Here is a 19952-nt window from a genome sequence, read left to right as displayed (position 1 = left end):
TTAAAGGTCTGTGTGTTTTGAGAGTATTACATTGATAAGAGGCATTTCTTCTGAAATGTTAAGTTTATTTTAGTGTCGTCACTGCAGGGGAAAGCAAACTTAACATGCTTGCTCTGAACTAAAACAGTCTTAGCTTAAATGAGCAACTCCTCTATAGGAAAATTTTTATCACGGGCTTTTGTCAAGTTTTACTTATAGTAAGCAAGAGAATCGCATTTCATGAACTTGCTCCTCTTGAAACTCTCACTTCTTATCTTTGTATTGATGTTGCAAAAATCTTGAGTAAAATAAGACCAATGAGCCTCCCCCTTCATCCCTCTCACAAGTCCTTCTTTTTCTTCTGTAATGTTTCACAAAGGATGAAATGTTAACTTTCTTATCTTCTTTTAAACTGCTGTAGGTATCAAACTGGTTTGGAAATAAACGAATTCGGTACAAGAAGAACATAGGTAAATTTCAAGAGGAAGCCAATATTTATGCTGCCAAAACGGCTGTCACTGCCACCAATGTGTCAGCCCATGGAAGCCAAGCTAACTCACCCTCAACTCCCAACTCAGCTGGTTAGTTTTTTCCTTTGATTTGGGGGTGGAGGGGGAATTGTTCACCATTTTTATACTTGCTTTTCCTATATATTGGGGTTTTTTTTCGATTCTGTAGGCTTTTGATTGTTCAATATACATGTCTGATTATCTTTGTCGTTGATGCCACTTTGGGTTTTTCATTTCATTTACAAAAAGCAACATGTTATACTCCTAACAAGGTGGGATTGTTGGCAGGTTTGTATTAATGTTTTTATCTAAGTGGAGACAGAAGTTAATAAATTGGTTTATTTTGATGAGATCTCTAAATTCTCCTTTCAGGGATACCAATAAATAAATTAGACATAATACTTAGAGATAGTGTCTTAGGACTCTGTCATTTGGTTTTTCTTATCCTTTTCTATCTTGCTTTTCCGACCACATCATGGCTGGGTCACCTGTCAGCATACAGTCTATGCTTGAGTATTTGCTCTTCTAGCAAATATCTCATTATAATGGTTAAATCTGCAAAGCCAGGCTATGATCATTTCTATATATTTCTCATAGCTATTATTCTTTTCTTGTTTTATTTTGTTGGTTTTCTTTATGGAACTACAAAGAACATTGGCAATCCTTAATTCGAATTATTCAGATTCCAGTTCTCTTGTTATAGTATCAGTCACATGCTATGTGCTAGGTTTTATTTCAGTGAATATGCATCGTATCACTAATGTCAGAGTTTAGGCTAAAAACCAGTGTATCTTTAGGTGTGCCTTGTGCCATCTGTTCTGAATTTCTACACGTGAAAAACACGAAGTTAATAATGTGTGAAATATAGCCTTAGTGATTATATGCTATGGATAGCATGTTGGTACTTTTTGTTTGTTTGTTTTGTTTTGGTAAAAGAGAAACGTATTTCCTCATTAATTAAGTTATCAAATTATGGTACTTTCCCGTAATAAGCAAGAGGCATTGATTTGGGCTAGGGTGCACATCTAAGAAAATTGGTGATTACAACCTTAAAGGGTTATACATTTAAATATGTTTGATGACAATATGCTTGCAAATTTAATATCTACCATTTTTTAGAGGATGTGGTATCTTGACTTCAAAGCTTGTTTGTCCACTAAAATAAATTCCCTATGTTATGGTGGCTTGTTATTGGAGACAGGTAGGGATCCACATGCAAAAATGCAAATGCCTTCTGTGAGCTTCTTGGTACACTCATTTGTTACTGTTAGGTCTTCCAAGTCACCGGGCTATACCATCATGGCCTTCTTTTATTTAAGTGGAATCATGCATGAAGAATAGCCTGGGCTTCTTAAACATGGATATGGTAAGACAATGTAGAATTTGATCCAGTTTTGTTTCTCCCAGCACTCCAGGTTGGATTATTATATGAAGCGTATTTGCTTTTTAAGGTGCTTTTTTTGTTTGTTTGTTTTCTTCTTCTCCCATCATGGTGTGATTGATAAACGTTTAAGGCTAACTGGTTCAATAACCAGAGAGTTTCTTTCTTCCCCATCTGGACAGTTATTAAGCATTTCAGACCCAACAACCCGAGTTGAATTGCACTACAAGGCAGACATTTTCACTTGTCTCTTTGGAAGAAGTAGAATTCCGTCAACATTAGCAAAAATGCACTCAACACTCCTGCAAAGGTTATCATAATGCAAAACAGATATCAAAATGACTTTTTCCTGTCCCTGATATATCTGCATCGCAGATGGCTTAGCATGATTTATGACTAGTCTTTAAAAGGGCCCTGTGGACTGCCTTCATTACTAAATCCGTAACTATTTATTCTTTCCTAAAAAGAGAAAAGCAAGCATTTTAACCCCCTACTCTGTGTTTAAGAATTACGTTGGCTCTTAGGGAATGTCAGTCTATGATTACAGTTTTCTAAGGAATTTTTCTGGTGGGTTAAACTTCATGTGACTATTCTGAGCACAAAGTAAATTATGATGGAAAGTTGGAGCTAAGCCTTCCAGTTGTGCCTAAGTCATCGGAAATAATATGCAGAGGGACCCCTTTGTAGTGCTTTTTCTAAAGTAGAGACGAAAAAATACTATTGTCTGTGTGCAGTAGCATGGAATTTTGAAAGATAGATGGTATAACAGAAGTTATAAATGAGATTTTCTGTATTTTCTTCTGTTCTTAATCAACCTGAAACGCTCATAATTTTTACATAGGGTGCTTATTACATTGTATAGTAGGTCTTCGATAATTTCAAAGGATAAATGATAATTGAAATAGCAAGTTATTAAATAAAAGGTGAATATATGGCAATTTATTTCAGCAGAATATGAAGTCTGGAAATCTGGAACCTGGGAACTTTGTGTATGCTTCACATTGAAGCAGAAGTTTTTCCCCAAGCTTAGTAAATAGACATATTCATTTCTACTGCAAGGAAGGCACTTCGCAAGTAAATCCTCTCTCTAGAGGCTTCTGTATAGAGCACAGCATTTCAGTACCACTTCTAAATATTTCTATTTGTTGATTCATACCCTGTCTCCTATTTTCTTAAGCATAATTTATTAAAATCACTTAACACTAGGACCTGTGGGAGATTAGCAAGCATTTAGAAGACATTTAGCATTCTTTATAGTTTATACCAGCAGATTTGGGTAAAACAGATGGAGAAAGAATTAAAAGAAGGAGAGAAAATTAAGTTTTGAAAAGAGAAAGCAAAAGTGGGGGCCGCTGAAACAATAGTTTAAAGTATGGCTCCTTAATTCTTTTCAAGTGACCTAGAATGACCCATTCCATGTTTCCTATTTTTGATGAGATTATAAAAACAAGAATTAAAGTCTCAGAAAAATGAGACTTTAGACTGGAAGCTTAGACTTAGACTTTAGACTGGAAGCTTGGGCTATTGTTTGGAGAAGATTTTAACATCCAAGAAGAAAGAATTTGACGTATTACTGATGTCTGCTGTGAGAGCTTACGTAAATTTTGATATTCTATCAAGTTCTGTGATTAGCAAAGTGGTCACAGGCTTATTAAGGCTCAGAACCCTCGGATCTGAATTCCTTTGCTTAGTGTGCATGAATGTGTGTGTGTCACAGACAACAGCACACTCAGCTGAGAAATCCTTCCTCTGGCACTGCTTTAGTACATGGAAGCCCTTGTATATAATCTTATGACACCGCTAAAAGGAAGTTTGGTGTTATTCAGCATTGGTGGAAGGTTATCCCATGAAGACTCCAAATCTTCACCTCTTGTGAGAAGTTTTTCTATAGTACATGCAGTTAGGGGGTAACACACCTTGAGAAGTTGACAAACCCTTTAGTAAATCCCCAGGAACACCTACAATTTTGTTTTTGAAAACCAGGTGAAGAAAGTTATCCCCTTGTTTTCTCATGTTCTTTCTTTCTATGTTTCTCCTCTTTATTTTCAAGTTGGAAAATGAGGACAATTCCTCCTGGAATTGGAACTCTAGAACCTTGACATGCACTTCAGTTGTACAGTTTTCTCATTGAACCAGACAACCCTTTCCTCTTCTACTAAGTAGAAAGTAGCAGTGAGTTTTGGAATTTGGAAGGGGAAAGGGAGAAGCTAGCATGAGACAGAATGGAGCTTACTTCTAGGAAAGAGAGTCTGTCTCCACCTGCTCAGAAAGCCCAGTCTAATCAGAATGGCCGCACAATCTGTCCGAAGCTTTGGTTTCAAACTACAGAAATTGGAGCGATATTTGTCACATAGCTACTTTGTAAAACTTGCTATAAGAAGTACTTTTTTGAAAAAAAAAAAAAAGAAGTACTTTTTTGTTTTGTTTTTTTATAAGAAGTACTTTTAAACACATTGAGTTCCTTAAGAGGAAAAAGTAATCCGTTCTTATTCGGAATCATTTGGTTCTTAACGAGGGGTGAATTTGTAGCCCAGGAGACATTCAGTAATGTCTGGAGACATTTTGGTGTGTCATAATTTTGAAGGGAGGGTGCTACTGGCATCTCTTGAATAGAGGCTAGGGTTGTGGCTAACCACCCTATAATGCATGAGATCTTCCCCTGCAAGGAAGAATTATTTGGCCCAAAATGTCGACAGTGCCAATGTTAAGAAACCCTGCCCCAGATGTAGGTTTGATCATGATTCAGTTTTTTGGATTATGAAGTTAATTTATTTTTTTCGTTTTTTACTTTTTATTTTTTGAGGGGGCGAGTGAGGGGGTTCCTATACACAGTTAAGTCTCCTAAATATTCTTTAGAGTAAAAAAAAAAAAAGAAGATTCTTTAGAGTAGAAATGCAATGTTTAGGAAATTGTCTTATGAAAATGGATGTTAACACATTTTCACATTATGATGTTTGCCCAAGCAAATGCATTAGAGTCATAGGTCATCCATTATTTCTTCTCTGTCTCGTTGAATGGAGATTTAGCTCCATAGATGCCCCCAGATGTCTGGGTGGCAATTTAAATGAGCCCTGGGCCTCCCTTTCCGAGCCAAATTCAGAATCTTTTAACTAAGAAGCACATCTTCAAAGGTACTTCTAGTAACTGCTGAATACTTCACAACAACCTCCAAATAAAGTTTCTGTAAGACCTTCTCAGCAAGCCAAGTAATTCTGTCATAGCTCTTTGTGAATCTGCAGCACCTCCAGGAGAGTCCATGCACCATTTGCCTATGGATTTTTTACTTCCGGGGAGGTTATCCATTCCACAACGAGTTCTTTCCAACTTCCAGAGCTGGGTAACAGACATCTTCTCCCCCTCCTTGTTTAGGTTTTCATGTGGTAGTATCAGCACCCAGTCTCTTCCTCTGGCGCCATCATTGCCTCTAGATACTTATCAGAGAGTCAGAGCCATGTGGTGTTGTACATGGGTGTACAGAGACGATAAAATGCTGAACCAGCACAGCCAAGAGCACAAGGGACTCTTTTTGCAATTACTGCTCTGATACAAATGCATTTGTACATGGAGTACATTTATATGCGCATATTTATCTCTGTGCACATTAGCCAGCCAGACATATTTACAATTTATCTATGCACATATATTTTTTAAATCATCTGTGTCAATTGCAGTGTACATCTTGTAAATGGCACATTCCAGGCCTTTGTGGTTCCATGGAGGCCTGAAACTAGCATAGCCCTTGGGGGCTTCTCCCACTGCTGAGTTTCTGTGCTGATTTCCAGTAAACCATCAGCCAAGCATATACCATGTGTGTGAATAACATTGTATTTGAGTGGGAGAGAAATAAAATACCTGAGCTTCAAACTGAGCACTCTTGGTAAGGGATATCTGATGATATATGAACAATTTATAATTTGGTACTGACTCTTCTTGGTTCTGATGACATCTAAATGTGAGAATGACATCCATTACAAAATGGCTTTTATTATATAGATTATACCTCTGTGATTACAAAGAAGACTTTTGAGAGGACTATAACTAGTGTGGAGAGGCCTGGGTATTATATGAAGATGGGTCTGTGCTATACACGGCTTCATCCATGCATTTAGGATGATATGTTCAAAGATATGTCCCACATGACTGGAAGGAAGTGTCAGGCCAAAGCCTTCATCCTTCTGACTGGTTATAAGCCACACCTGCTCAGAACTCATGCCTGTTTTTCCAAGACCCAATTTTTCTGATTCCTTTCGGATAAGCTAAACTGACAAGTGTGGGCCAGATGGGACAGGATAGGTTGCAGAGCCAGGGAGATGGCATAGTCCTTTGGTTTGAGCCTGAGTCACTCCCCAGCCATCAAAGGAAATGTTTCAAAGGAAAAGAAGGAACGAGAAGGGAGTTAGATGGAGGATCAGCCAGTGTATAGAGCAAAATAGCTAGTTTTTTGCATGTGGATGTACATCCCAAAGAATGAAGAAAAATGGGGATTTTTTGGTAACTTAGAGGTATCCCCAAGTTTATAAAGTATGTGTTTTTTCTATGTGGCTCTTGCCTTTGAAGTACGAAGATACTGTGGATAGTTAAGCATAGAGCATAGGGTCAGAGTTTAAAATTCATCACTTGATGAGTGGCCCTTCTATGGGAAGAAAAGGAAAGAAAAGGAGAGAGGGAGGGAGAGAGAAGAAAGAAAGGAAAGGAAAGGAAAGGAAAGAAAGAAAGAAAGGCTTTGTTTTCTGCTTAGCTGCAGCTCCTTCTGTGGGGCAGGAAAGCTCTTTGGGAGAGCTCAAATCTCTACCTTGGGAGAAAACAAAGACCGTGTCAGAGCTGAGGCATGACTCATGTTGGGCGATTCCACATGGATGATGGCTGTCTCAGAACACGAGGGCAAGAGCACAATTTGAGCAATGTAGGGTTGGGAGTAAGAGAGTGCAACTGACCTGGGTCCCTAAGGTCTCTCCTTTTCCAGGCTAATGTCATGTTTTAACCAAACCTTGCACGTTGAGCTTTCTTTCCTAATGCGCTGAATTGCACGATGACCCTTCAGAATAATATTAAGCTTTTGCAAGCCCTTATGTTTAGGGTGAGGATGTGGCGGCAGGACGCACCTAAAGGCTAACTCTTTGGATGCTGCTTCCGTCTCTGGGAGGTGAACACAGATGATTGCTTGCCCTTCTTGAAGCCTACTTTATGATTATGATTATGATTATTATTATTGGCAGCATTCCATATTTCATGCATGTTTGAGAATTCCTAGCCCATTAGTTATTTCATCCTCTTTCATAGCAGCAGGTGACAGGGAAGGTAGATCATCCCCAAATATTCTTACAGTCCTCAATGTTCCCTGGGCTGTTTGTCACCCAGCAAGGAACTTCACCTTCTTTCTAGAGGTGAGGAATGTCAGTAGACCCATCTCAAGGGCCAGCCCTAATGTGTGACATTACCTTCATGCACCGTCTCTCTGGTGCTGCTTCCTTGTGAAGGGAGACAGTTTTAGCAATAGTAAACTTAGAATCCAGTGAAATAGCCTGTATGCTCTATCAAGGTGGCAGAAGTTGCATTGACCAGCCCATAGTCTCTGTCTTGTGGTTCTCTGGCCAGCCCTAGAATTTTAGAGACACCAAAAGAGATCCCAGGTCTGGAGACTGCAATCTGCCAAGAAAAGTTGAGAAGAATAAATGTTCCTTTTCTCAGCTTGGAGTTGCTAAGGGGAGGCAGTTCCACTTGTAGTCAGGTGTGGCTTTACGTAACATAAACGATATGCACCCTTTATTGCTTGCTCTGTTCTTCATGCTACTAACCAGACTCTATCGATATCATGTTTATTTTAGTTTTTATTTGAGGGGTTGCTTTGCATGTCATTCTTCCTCTTGGCTACTAGTTGCGGGGGTCGAGCCTTTTCCTTTCTGTGATTCAGGTGCCTCACTCTTTCCTTTCCAGGTTCTTCCAGTTCTTTTAACATGTCAAACTCTGGAGATTTGTTCATGAGCGTGCAGTCACTCAATGGGGATTCTTACCAAGGGGCCCAGGTTGGAGCCAACGTGCAATCACAGGTAGGGACCCAGCCAATACGCTGCCAGGGGAATGTGCTAGAGTCCAGGAGCCCTCAGTCATTTTGGCACTTCCTGCTTGTATCCAGAGAGGGAGAGAGATCAGAACCGAAACCATACCGACGACCCAACCAAACCGAAATGAAGACAACCATTGTCATGGGGAATCTGGCCCACACTTTGTGAGTGCATTTGGCTCTGGCTCAGCAGTAGTGCTAGGAAGCAGGAGAGCGACAGGAAGCACAGGTCAGGGTGGCCAAGGCACATCAGGTGACTGGAACCAGCATGTTCTTTGCTCGCCAAAGGCAGAGCAAAGAGTTCAGGGCACTGTCTCAATTTCCAGGTCTCCCTCTCATTTGTTGGTTTCCCATCCTCCATGTTTGCCAAATAAGGAAGTAACTGATGTGTAGGCAAGTACATTAGTATCTCAGGTTCTCATTTTAAGCTTTAAATACACCTAACCGTGGTGACTTAACTCATCGTGGTAGTCATCCTTGAGGTCAAGGGACTTGGGTTTCTGGTGATGAGTGTGAGTCTACTTTGGGAAACAAAAATTGAATCATGTGATGTCAAACAAACTTCAGTGCTCCACAGTAAGCGGATGGTGTCATGACCTCTCAGGAAGCCTTCCTACCCTCTCATTGTGAAGTGTGATGTGAGAGGGGAAAGAGTCTGCTCTGGGGCAGAATTATTAGGGCAGTTCTGAGCCATGTCAGTCCAGTTCCCCGCCCTCCACACGGGAAAGAAAGCAGGGATGTGCCTACAAAAGACCAGCTGGCTGGTGATTCAGCCCCTTGCTCAGGCATCACTGCCTGGAAACACGTTTGAAGTGGTAGGGTCAGTCTTTGGTCAAGTGACTAAACAACTGGCTATCACTTAAGTCCTCAAAAAAAAAAAAAAAAATACACACACACAGGGTACATACACAGCTCTCTCTCTCTGACATGGCTACCCAAACCTCCTCCAGACAGAACCGAGACTTTTATAAGCTACTTAGCGAAGGAGAAGACAAGGTAGGATGGCCAGGGAAGAAAAGTGAGGGGAAGCGAAAATTGCTCCACTCTTTTTTCCTTAGTCCCCTTTGTTATTCCAGTCCCGACTCTCTCACCCAGTATTGTTGAATTTGTTTCAGTGTTGGGAACCCTGGTTTTCTTTTACCATTTTTGCTGTGTTTCTTACTGTACTAAGAACTGATCATGGGTTTGGAATATAGAGGAGGTCTAGCCTGCTCGTAATGGACTCTTTCCCAGGAAGACTATCTCTAAAACAATTGTGTTAATACGTATGCCAGAGGGGGCCTGCGTGCTGACCAGCTGCCTCCCTTCCCCTGCGCCTCTCTGACTAACTACTCTCTGTTGTTGTTCATCTGTTTAGGTGGATACCCTTCGCCATGTTATCAGCCAGACAGGAGGATACAGTGACGGACTCGCAGCCAGTCAGATGTACAGTCCGCAGGGCATCAGTGTAAGAAAACAAGGCTTCCCCCCCCCCCCCGTTGTTTTTATTCTATCACTACCAATTATTTCAAAGCCATAGGGCCCAGAATGCCACTTAGTAGGACTTGTCTTAGCTTTACGGTCACCTAGTTTCTTGTTTCTGTATCGGTCATGCCATCGGCAACATTCTACCCACAGAAAAAGTGGTGATTGGGCAGGCTTCATGCAGGCAGCTGGCGTCTAGGGCTGTCAGACGCAATCAGTGTTTGCATGGCACCTGCGGCCACATGCGTTCAGCTAGAGGAGCTGCTAAACAGGTGACACCTAGTACAACAGTGGTAGGAAATGTCACCACAAGCTGGGGCCTGGGAACCTAGGGAGGAAAACCAGTAGCCAAAATCCAGGGCATCCAGGGTCTGCGGTCTTGAAAAAATAACCTTTTCCCAATCAGTCTAGGGATGATTAAAAAAAAAAAAATTAACACAGGGTCTGGGTATGTTGAAGGGATGGGGAGGGGTGCAGACCATCTTCTACTTGTTCTTGGGTGCGCTGGCGGCTCCTGACTAGCATGAAAATTCATAGCGACAAGCTATGTCGCACAGAGTGAAATCGATCAGACAGACACAAGGAGAACGGAGTGTAGATTTGGGACAGCAATCCAACTTGATTTCTCAGATCAGTCGTCCACTATCTCAGCAGCGGTGACAGCAAGCCGGGACGCGAGGGGCAGCCTGGAAAAGGAGGCTGTTTTTTAGATCAGGGGTGATTCCTGGGTTTTTAGAGGTCACTAGAGGCTCCAGTAGGAATTACTGGCTCGCAACTCGCAAAGAAAACTATCGTGGGTTGGTGGTGATCGTTTTTTATTATTTGCTTCTGTTGTTGTGACGAGTAAATTAGGGCTGGAAGGAAGGAAAGGTAGGCCTGATTTATTAATGTGATCTTAGACTGTATAACTGAGGTCTAACATCTACAGTGAAGGAGGGGATGGACCCTTTGAGTCTGTCTTGGTCAAGCTGTACATGATTCTAGCCTGCCAGGGAGAAATCTGGAGAATACCAATACCACCTGTTCCATCAGATGAAGAATGGTTGAAAGAATCGGGAATTCCTACCCCATGAAAGAAAAGGTTTGGGTGGTATATAATAATTTTAGACACACTCTCATCTGTGAGAGGGGTTAGATTCATCATCATAGCATATGACAGGACCTCTGAATAGAGGATTCAGAGAAAGAGATTTCACTTGAACATTTATGGACTTTTCTCATAGTCAGAGCTCTCCAAAGAACAGATTGGCCACCCTTAGAAGTCAAGAGTTCACCATTGTTAAAAATCCAAACATGGTTTGGCTAGCTACTGGGTACAGATGTTGTAGGTGGGAGTCAAACCCCAGATTGCAATGGTCTTGGTGACCTCGAAGGCTACTTACCTAGGAATTCTTTACTTTCTACCTTCTATAGGGGGAATTCCTTCTAGGTTTATATAATATTTGTCCTTCTCTGGGAACAGAGCAGAGAGGTCCATGTTAACAATATTAAACACACTCTGGGCAATCATAGCCCTTTCCAGGAAGGATATCCAGAAAGAAGGATTCTTCCCATCTTGTGCTATGCAACAATATTATATTAACTTAGAAAAATACAGGAGACCGTCCTGGGAAAGGATATTCTCAAAATGAATTACAAATGAATAAAGTTGCTCTGGTTTGTCTGAGTGCACAGGTTTAAGCACATGTGTTTCTGTATTTCCTAAATCTTTTTGAGATAAAAGATAAATTTTTCCAGAGGAAGCGTTGTTCTGTGCATAAGTAGAAGAGAGGAATGTGAGAAAAGTATAGTAGTGTGAGGACGAGAATATGGGTACACTTAAAAAGGGAACTGAAGAAAGTCCACAGGACTGGGCCGGAAATGGGGTTGACACTTCTGCCATGAGGCGTTTTTCTTTCCTAATTGGGTAGCACAGAAGAGAACAGCAGACAGACTCTGGCGGGGTCAACCCTGACCCCCGTGACATCATCTGTTGGGCTGGGAATAATTTCTGAAATAGTGTAACCACACATGTGCAGACAATTATGTCTGATTACATAAGCCCACCACAAAAACTGGGCTCGAAAATGCCACTTGAAAGAGTCTCTCATTTTGCATTAATTTCTCTTTTTTTCTCCTGCACTGTGGTTATTTTCTTTCTGGGTCTTTAATATGCAGGGTAAATGAGTCAAAGTCTGATCATGATGTGTTCTTTGATATCAGTTTTAAGTTGTACCACCTGTAGGAGGCTCCGTTAGTTATACTGAGACACATTCTTAGATGATGGCGTTGGATGTTGAGTTGAGTCATGGGCATGTGTAGTGTAGGACTGTGGCTGCCAAAAGGAGAGGGGAATGGGGGAGGGAGGAGAGACAAGAAGAGACAAGGAAAGACAGGAATGAAACACTGAAGCCAAGAAATAAAAATACACAGCCCCTAAACCCCGAAGCTGCAGTGGAATTCCCAGCCAGGCTCTGGATTGTGTTTCGTTGGGTAGAGGACATTTTCTGGGCAGCCTTTATCCACTCTCCTGGCTGGGTTTTCACAGTGCCTGTATCTTATCCAACCAGTGTCTATTTTAAATCCCATCAAGTTCAGGCCACTTGCCTCCAAGTGACCACACAGCCAACAGGATGGCCAGGTGTAGCGCAGGGTCCTATAAGGGAGCCAGGACACCAGTCCCAGTAACCCTTGTCCCTACAGGCAAACATCACATCTCTCTGCTATAAAATAGAGCCAGTAATTCTCACCCTTCACACCTCCAGGACTGCTTTAGGGAAAATGAGAAAATAAGTAGGAAAGGGCTTGGCAAGGCATAAATTATTCCATGTGAATGCGGTGTGAAATTTTATAAGTGATAACTTTCTAATTTGACCTTTTTTTCCTCTTGTGTGAGCAGTTTTCCCAGTAGGGAGTGCCTGGTGAGGACAGGTTAGGACACAGTTGTCATTTTACCCCCTTCTGATGGAAAGGTATGCTTTTGAGATGGATATAGTGTTTCTCAAGGCCTAAGGACCCCCTTCTTTAGCCACTGTGAGAGTTAAATTATACCTCCTTAAGTACTTTGTGTTCTCATATGACAACAGGCAATACTTGCTGGGTTTAGAGTGGCTCTAAGTAATGGAGGGAGATTATTCCACTTCTCTGTCAATCAGACATACTTAAAGATCACTTAGCTATCACATTTTTTCCTTTCCATTCCCACTGCCCACCATCCTAGCGCTAGAAATAGTTCATTAACTAGACAATTGTAATAGCTGCCCAGCCACGGCTGCTGTCTTCAGTTCCTCCTTCCTCCCGCACTCATCCCCTGGATTTTATCATTTCTTGCTCAGAAATCATCAGTGACTCCTGTTTCTTACCTAAGCAAGCTCAAAACCTGAGTCCCACATTGAAGATCTTCCATGTCTGACTTCAACATACCTGTCCTTCCACCTCGTCCTCCATCGTGGAAGTATACTCCAGATGCCATTCAGCGTGGTCAGCTCACCTTCCCCTGGCTGTGTGCCTCCCCCCTTGGCGTGGTCAGCTCACCTTCCCCTGGCTGTGTGCCTCCCCCCTCGGCGTGGTCAGCTCACCTTCCCCTGGCTGTGTGCCTCCCCCCTCGGCGTGGTCAGCTCACCTTCCCCTGGCTGTGTGCCTCCCCCCTCGGCGTGGTCAGCTCACCTTCCCCTGGCTGTGTATCTCCCTCTCAGCGTGGTCAGCTCACCTTCCCCTGGCTGTGTGCCTCCCCCCTCGGCGTGGTCAGCTCACCTTCCCCTGGCTGTGTGCCTCCCCCCTCGGCGTGGTCAGCTCACCTTCCCCTGGCTGTGTGCCTCCCCCCTCGGCGTGGTCAGCTCACCGTCCCCTGGCTGTGCGCCTCCCCCCTCGGCGCGGTCAGCTCATCTTCCCCTGGCTGTGCGCCTCCCCCCTCGGCGTGGTCAGCTCACCGTCCCCTGGCTGTGCACCTCCCCCCTCGGCGTGGTCAGCTCACCGTCCCCTGGCTGTGCGCCTTCCCCCTCGGCGTGGTCAGCTCACCGTCCCCTAGCTGTGTGCCTCCCCCCTCGGCGTGGTCAGCTCACTGTCCCCTGGCTGTGCGCCTCCCCCCTCGGCGTGGTCAGCTCACCGTCCCCTGGCTGTGTGCCTTCCCCCTCGGCGTGGTCAACTCACCGTCCCCTGGCTGTGTGCCTCCCCCCTCGGCGTGGTCAGCTCACCATCCCCTGGCTGTGCGCCTTCCCCCTCGGCGTGGTCAGCTCACCGTCCCCTGGCTGTGTGCCTCCCTCTATGGTCACTTATGTACATCATCTACACGAACATCCTTCCTGCACTGGCTTCTGCATCCCAGCCTATGTCAAAATCACATTTACTCTCCCAAGCCCAGCTCCTCCTCGGTGCCTTTCTCCTTTTTCTTAGCCCTTCTTTCCTTCTTCTCTCTACTTCATGTCACACACACGCACTCACACTCACACACATCACTTGTGTTAAGCATATGGGCAGAGAGGGACTTTATTATCCCTGCATCTCTCCCGCACATGGATGTGTTCCTAAAACGTATCCACTTGTTCAAAATGTGTTTGTCTAGTGGATAAATCAGATAGGCAAGGAAAACATGCTACTAAATTAAAAATGCATTTTTGCCCAATAGCACATCTGCTCTACCAACTATAAAGTGTCTAGTAAGAATTACTATTTCAAAGGCTTCTGTTATCCACAAATGTACTGTCTTTAAATTCTAAAAAAATGCTCTTACGTCTCCCTTGTAGAAAAAGTTTTCCAAGCTATTTGGTTAGTACAGATTATCTGAGAATAAGATTCAAATCAGCATTTAATATACAAAATTATGTGGTGATGATTTTACTAAATTATCCTTAGCAATAGAATAATTCCTATAAATAATTCCTTTAATTCCTCATTCCTCTTGTCCTAAAAGAGTCTTTGCGTTCCTATCCTAAAAGAATTCTTATAAAGCAGCAGTTCTCAGCCTGTGGGTCGCGACCCCTTTTTAACAATGAGAATACATTGCGGCATTAAGAAAGTTGAGAACCTGTGTGTTGGGTAGCCGTTCATCTAACAATACATTGTATGACACTGTTCCTACTGGGATGCTCACTGCTCTGTTACGTTCTTGGCTGGAGCCTCCCAGGACAACCCAGCGCAAGGTGGGAATAACTTGAAATTGGGCAACTTGGATCTTTCTTGTGGCTTTTCTTTTGAGGAGTCTCTTCACCTCTCTGTGTTTGTTGTTTCATTTGTAAAATTCACCAGATAAGGAGGCTTGAAAGTTTCTTTCATTTTGATGATTCTAGAGTTCTACACATACAATCTTTGATTCTTAGTGTTAGCTCAAGTGACACCACCCTAAATTGTAGAAACCCCCCCAAAAAACTTTTCTTTAGACCTAGTGTCTTCTCGACTTTCTAGCCCACTGCAGTACTTTTTCTATCCCCCTCAAATTCTATCTTGAAACCCAAATGGAAAGGAAAATACACTCTTGTTACACGAACTTTTCTCTTTGAATTCTTGAATTTTGTGATAGCAGAAAGCATTATTCTTTAGGGTGAAACAATTTATTTTTAATTGTTGTAAAATGATGAGTTAAGGGAATGAATTCACTCCAGCCAGTCTTAAATGTAAGTAGGTATCCCTATAGATTTTTCTTACTCAGTAGTTTTGGTGAAAATGGAAATGTTATCCATTTCCACCAAAAGTGTGAGGAGTGCTGTCTCTATAAAGGCAACCAGTCATTAACATCAGTTTATCCCTGTGATCATTATAGTGGTGGACAAAAGATGGAAATTTTATTTTTATAAACCATAATATAGGTATTTTTATTTTGCTTTTCTTTTCCCCCACATTAGGTGAGAGGGGAAAAAATTTTACAAAGTAAATAAATAGACCGTAAAGGCCAAAAATAGCCTCCTATCTAAGCAAATGCATGTCAGACATTTGGATATCACGGGGGTGACTTAGTAACAGTTGGCCACATGCCAGAATTTCAATTTTTTCCTTAACTACTTCTGGGAGACCTCCTCCACTTAAAGTATATATTAATAAGATGTTGCCACATGTAGAATTGGAGGACTGGGAAGTGAGAATGATAATTAAAATTCATATGCAAATCTTTAAAAACTCATTTTGACTATAAAAAATTTTAACTCTTTTATTTTACCAAGTTGAACTGGAATTTTGAAGGGCTTCCAGCTGGTTGTCTTTGGTACTTTCTGGTGCTGGGGTCAGATACCAGTGAAGAGCCCTAGGCTGTCGGGGTAAAGGGAGTGGGGAGAATGGAGGGGTCTTAACATCGTGACACCTGGTAAGTTTGAAGGCAATAGGCCTAGGCAAGATGGACTCCCTTCGTCGGGAGGTCTACAGCCTGATTCACAGAACCAAAGGGAAACAGACTGAGTGCCTTTGCTTCTCACATTCCAAGGCCTTTAAACCTAACACCAGGCCAATTCAGGATCTGAGAGTAGAAAAGCATTTTTTTTCAGCCCACAGAAGTTATATAAGCAAAGACAATCACAGTATTTTGATTTCACATGAAGTTCAACTTTTTTCCCCAGCTGCTTAGTGAAAGCCCTTAGAAGTGCAGAAAACGAGTGATGTCAGGTAATTCAACGGCTGATTCACTCATTCATTCATTCACTCCTTTATCCACGCATTCAATAAACATAAGCATTTTTGACCTTGGGAATGAGGATACGTCATGTTACATCCAAGTCAGGTTGGAGAAACTTATTGAGATGAAACAAAACCCTGATGCCTGTCAGGCCATATTTTCCTTTTTAGTCTCATTGAGTACTTTGTGTGTGATTGGATTTCCTATTCTTAGAAAATCAGGATGAGGGAACTGACTAACTCTGAATCTAGGAGGGAATTTGAAATTAAATTATATAGCAGAAGAGAGGAATTCAGGACCATGCAGCAATAGTTTGAAAAAGATACCACCCCTACCCAAACAGATATACCATGGACTTATAATGAAAAGCTTCCTTTTGTAGAAATTCCTAATTTCTTTGTAGAATTAGTCACAAGTCTTGTTGATCTTAAACCTAGTGATATGATCGCTGCAAACATTATCACATTCATATTGTGTGTGTGCGCGCGCGCATCTCCCTTCTGCCTGCATGACTGTGGACAGTCACTTTTCCTCCATAGGATTCAGTTTCCTAAACTCTAAAAAGGATAGTAGAGCTGTATTTTGTCTAAGCCATCTTCCAACGATTGTATTCTCAAGAAAATGCAAGAAGACAGGATACTTCAGAGCTACAAATAAAAGAGAATATTGTGTTTTTAGAAATATTCCATCTGTGAGATGATAATGTGTACCATGATCTTTTCATTGGAATTGGTGTTTTATAGCATCCTTCCCAGCTGGCCCACATTTGGTCCTGCAGCCATCCTGTCCTTCAGGTAGGATCTGGTTAGCTGATCCAGACTCAAGTTGTCCCTAACTTCTGCTCTGTGAAGGAAAATCACAGCCTCAAAAGCCAGTTTGTTTTTGTGGTTACCACTCCTGAAAGTGGCATGGCCCCTCTAGACTTCAGTAAATATTAAGCTAATAAAATAGGCTAAGTTTAATTGTGGGAAACGTTAGCATTGATTTCTGAAAATGGTCCTCTTCTTGTTTAGCCTAGCCCTTGCTCCTTCTTGCTTTTTAAGAAAGAGTTCCATATTTATAGACAAACTTGTTTTCAGATAAAATATTAGACTTCTTTCTTAGAATCTCCTGTTGTTATTTAAAAATTTGATAATTAAAGAAAAAACGGTCAATCTGGATGATTTCCAATCAGTTTGGAAAAATTATTTTGCATATCTCTAAATATTATATATTTAGAACTCAAAATATGTTGTAATTTGACGGAATAAATAAAGCAAATTTTTTAAAACATTTTACAAATTTAACAAATGTTTATTGAGATCCTTTAATATCCAGCTCCATGATACAAACATAAATAGGACAGTTGTTACATTTCATAAAATCACTGCAAGCTAAAAGAAATGAGAATTATCTGGTTTAGTCCTCTAATTCTCTGAAAGGGAAGAAATGTACCACCCTGTACAATCAATGTAATATTAAATATTTTTTTTCAATTTTGGAGATGGCCATTATAAGAGGCATTTACTATATATATAAATAAATTCATAGTTCTATGGCCAATATAAGAAACTTTCATTGAGGACTTGTGGTACATGTCCGGTCTATGAAAATTAGGTCAACTTAAGGAGGTGGTCAGTGTAGGGAGCTGGTCTACTATGGAAGTTCTGTTGTATGTGAATGTCTTAAAAATGTCATTGATATTACCATTCTCTGACAGATGTTGTGACTCTAGCAAAAGCTGTTGTTTTCTTCTAGAGCCATGCTATTCAATATAAGTTTTTGCATTGCTAGAAATGTTCCATTTCAGCACTATCAGAAGTTAACCATTAAGGCCGGGTGCAGTGGCTCACGCCTGTAATTCTAGCACTCTGGGAAGCCAAGGCATGTGGATTGCTTGAGTTCAGGAGTTTGAGACCAGCCTGAGCAAGACTCTGTCTCTACTAAAAATAGAAAAACTAGCTGGGTGTTGTCACAGGCACCTCTAGGCCCAGCTACTTGGGATGCTGAGGCAAGTAGATCACGTGAGCCCGAGAGTTTGAGGTTGCTGTGAGCTCTGATGCCATGGCACTTGGCAGGACGACAGAGTGAGACTCGTCTCAAAAAACAAACAAATAAACAAAAAGTTAACCATTAGCAACACATGGCTATTGAGCACTTGAAATGTGACTAGTGTAACAAAAAAAAAAAGATGGATTTTTAATTTACTTGATGTTAATTATTGATAAATTGAATTTAAATAGCCACTTGGCTCTGGTAGCTACTTTGTTGGACAGAGAAGTTCTAGGTGCCTTGAGAGTTGTTTGGGAGCCATCAGAAATGGTGTGAGGGTGTCAGAGGTGTGACCCTGCCGTGAGAACAGAGCAGACACCCTAACACAAAACGCAGGGAGCTGTACATTATGCTTAAGTAAGCATTTCCAGAAATAAATAGAATGCTTTATTAAAAATTAACCATGTACAAGAAGTTAACTGAGATTAGCATAATAATTTGCTTTAAACAATGAAATGACATAGAGGAAGACTTAAATATAAATATAGAAATATCTACATTTATTCTGGTTCTATTTGTAGTAATTTTCTTCTCTGTCAGCCACTAATTCATCTGACCCAATAATTTTTCAAGCCTAAGCAGGACATGTCTTTGAACTCATCTTGAACCTTTATGTTTAAAGCCTAAACCCTTTGGGGCTTACAGGAGGTTCAAGGTCTGTTTCAGGTCTCCCATGTGACCTAAGCCCTTGCTCACAGCCTCTGCTTGGCTGTTCTTTCCTGCTAGTCCATTCACAGCGTGGCCTGCGGATCAACAGCATCACCTGGGAGCCTGGGAGTCACACAGAATCTCAGGCCCCACCCAGACCTGTTAAGTCAGATGCTGGGATTTAACTAGATCCCCTGGTAATTTTTAAACACATTAAGTTTTACAAGCTCTTCTCTAATGTCTGATGTCTTTAAATTCTATCTAGGGCTTACCTTGCTTTCTTTGCTTTAAAGATATTACCTTTATTTTTTTTTTTATTAAATCATAACTGTGTACATTAATGCAATCATGGAGTACAATGTGCTGGTTTTATATACAATTTGAGATGTTTTCATCAAACTGGTTAACATAGCCTTCAGGGCATTGTCTTAGTTATTGTGTTAAGATATTTACATTCTACACCTAGTAAATTTCACATGTACCCTTGTAAGATGCACCATAGATGTGGTCCCACCAAGTACTGTTCCTCCACCCATCCTCCTCTCTCTCCTCCCCTCCCTCTCCCCTTTCCCTTTCTTCTTGGGCTATTAAATTGGTTTCATAGTGAAAATGTTAACAAATGGAAAAACATACCATGCTCATGGCTGGGAAAAATCAACATTGTTAAAATGTCCATACTACCCAAAGCAATATACAATTTGAATACAATCCGTATTAAAACTCCCTGTCATACTTTAAAGATCTCAAAAAAATAATACTTCGTTTTATATGGAATCAGAAAAAAACTTCAAATAGCCAAGACATTACTCAGAAATAAAAACAAAGGAGGAGGAATTAACGCTACTGGACCTCAGACTATCCTATAAATTGATAGTGATCAAAACAGCATGGTACTGGCACAAAAACGGAGAGGTAGATGTATGGAACAGAATAGAGAACCAAGAGATGAGCCCAGCTACTTAACGTTATTTGATCTTTGACAAGATATTACCTTTTAAATTTTTTTCAACATTTTATTTTGAAATTTTTCAAACCTATGGAAAACTTGAAAGAATTTTACAGTGAAAGCAGTATACCCACCACCTAGCGTCTATCATTAATATTTAACTATAACCAGTATACCCACCACCTAGCATCTATCATTAATATTTAACTTCCTGGCTTCACCGTGTATATCAGCATCCTTCTATTCATCTACCTATTCATCTTGGGTTTGTTTTTTTTCATGCATTTCAAAGCAAATAGCAGACAACAGTACTTTTTCCTCTACATAAATACTACTAGTATCATTAACTAGAGTTC

At 41.3% G+C, this 19952-nt stretch overlaps 1 protein-coding gene across 7 annotated transcripts in view; it reads left to right on the top strand.

Annotated features, from left to right (window-relative positions):
• PBX1 (PBX homeobox 1) overlaps window positions 1-19952 on the top strand; it is a 279964-nt gene that overhangs the window by 240897 nt on the left and 19115 nt on the right. For 5 of the 7 annotated variants that reach the window (XM_053605786.1, XM_053605785.1, XM_053605792.1 and 2 more), the window contains 3 exons: window positions 401-560; window positions 7804-7916; window positions 9288-9377. In XM_053605786.1, coding sequence (XP_053461761.1) covers window positions 401-560; window positions 7804-7916; window positions 9288-9377 — 363 coding nt within the window. The remainder of the gene's footprint in view (window positions 1-400; window positions 561-7803; window positions 7917-9287; window positions 9378-19952) is intronic. The other 2 variants (XM_053605788.1, XM_053605789.1) reach the window with 2 other exon arrangements.

The sequence above is a fragment of the Nycticebus coucang genome, chromosome 10 (assembly GCF_027406575.1).
Source record: "Nycticebus coucang isolate mNycCou1 chromosome 10, mNycCou1.pri, whole genome shotgun sequence".
Lineage (NCBI taxonomy): Eukaryota > Metazoa > Chordata > Mammalia > Primates > Lorisidae > Nycticebus > Nycticebus coucang.
The sequence above is the reverse complement of the archived record's forward strand: the minus strand, read 5'-3'. Positions and strand labels throughout refer to the sequence as shown.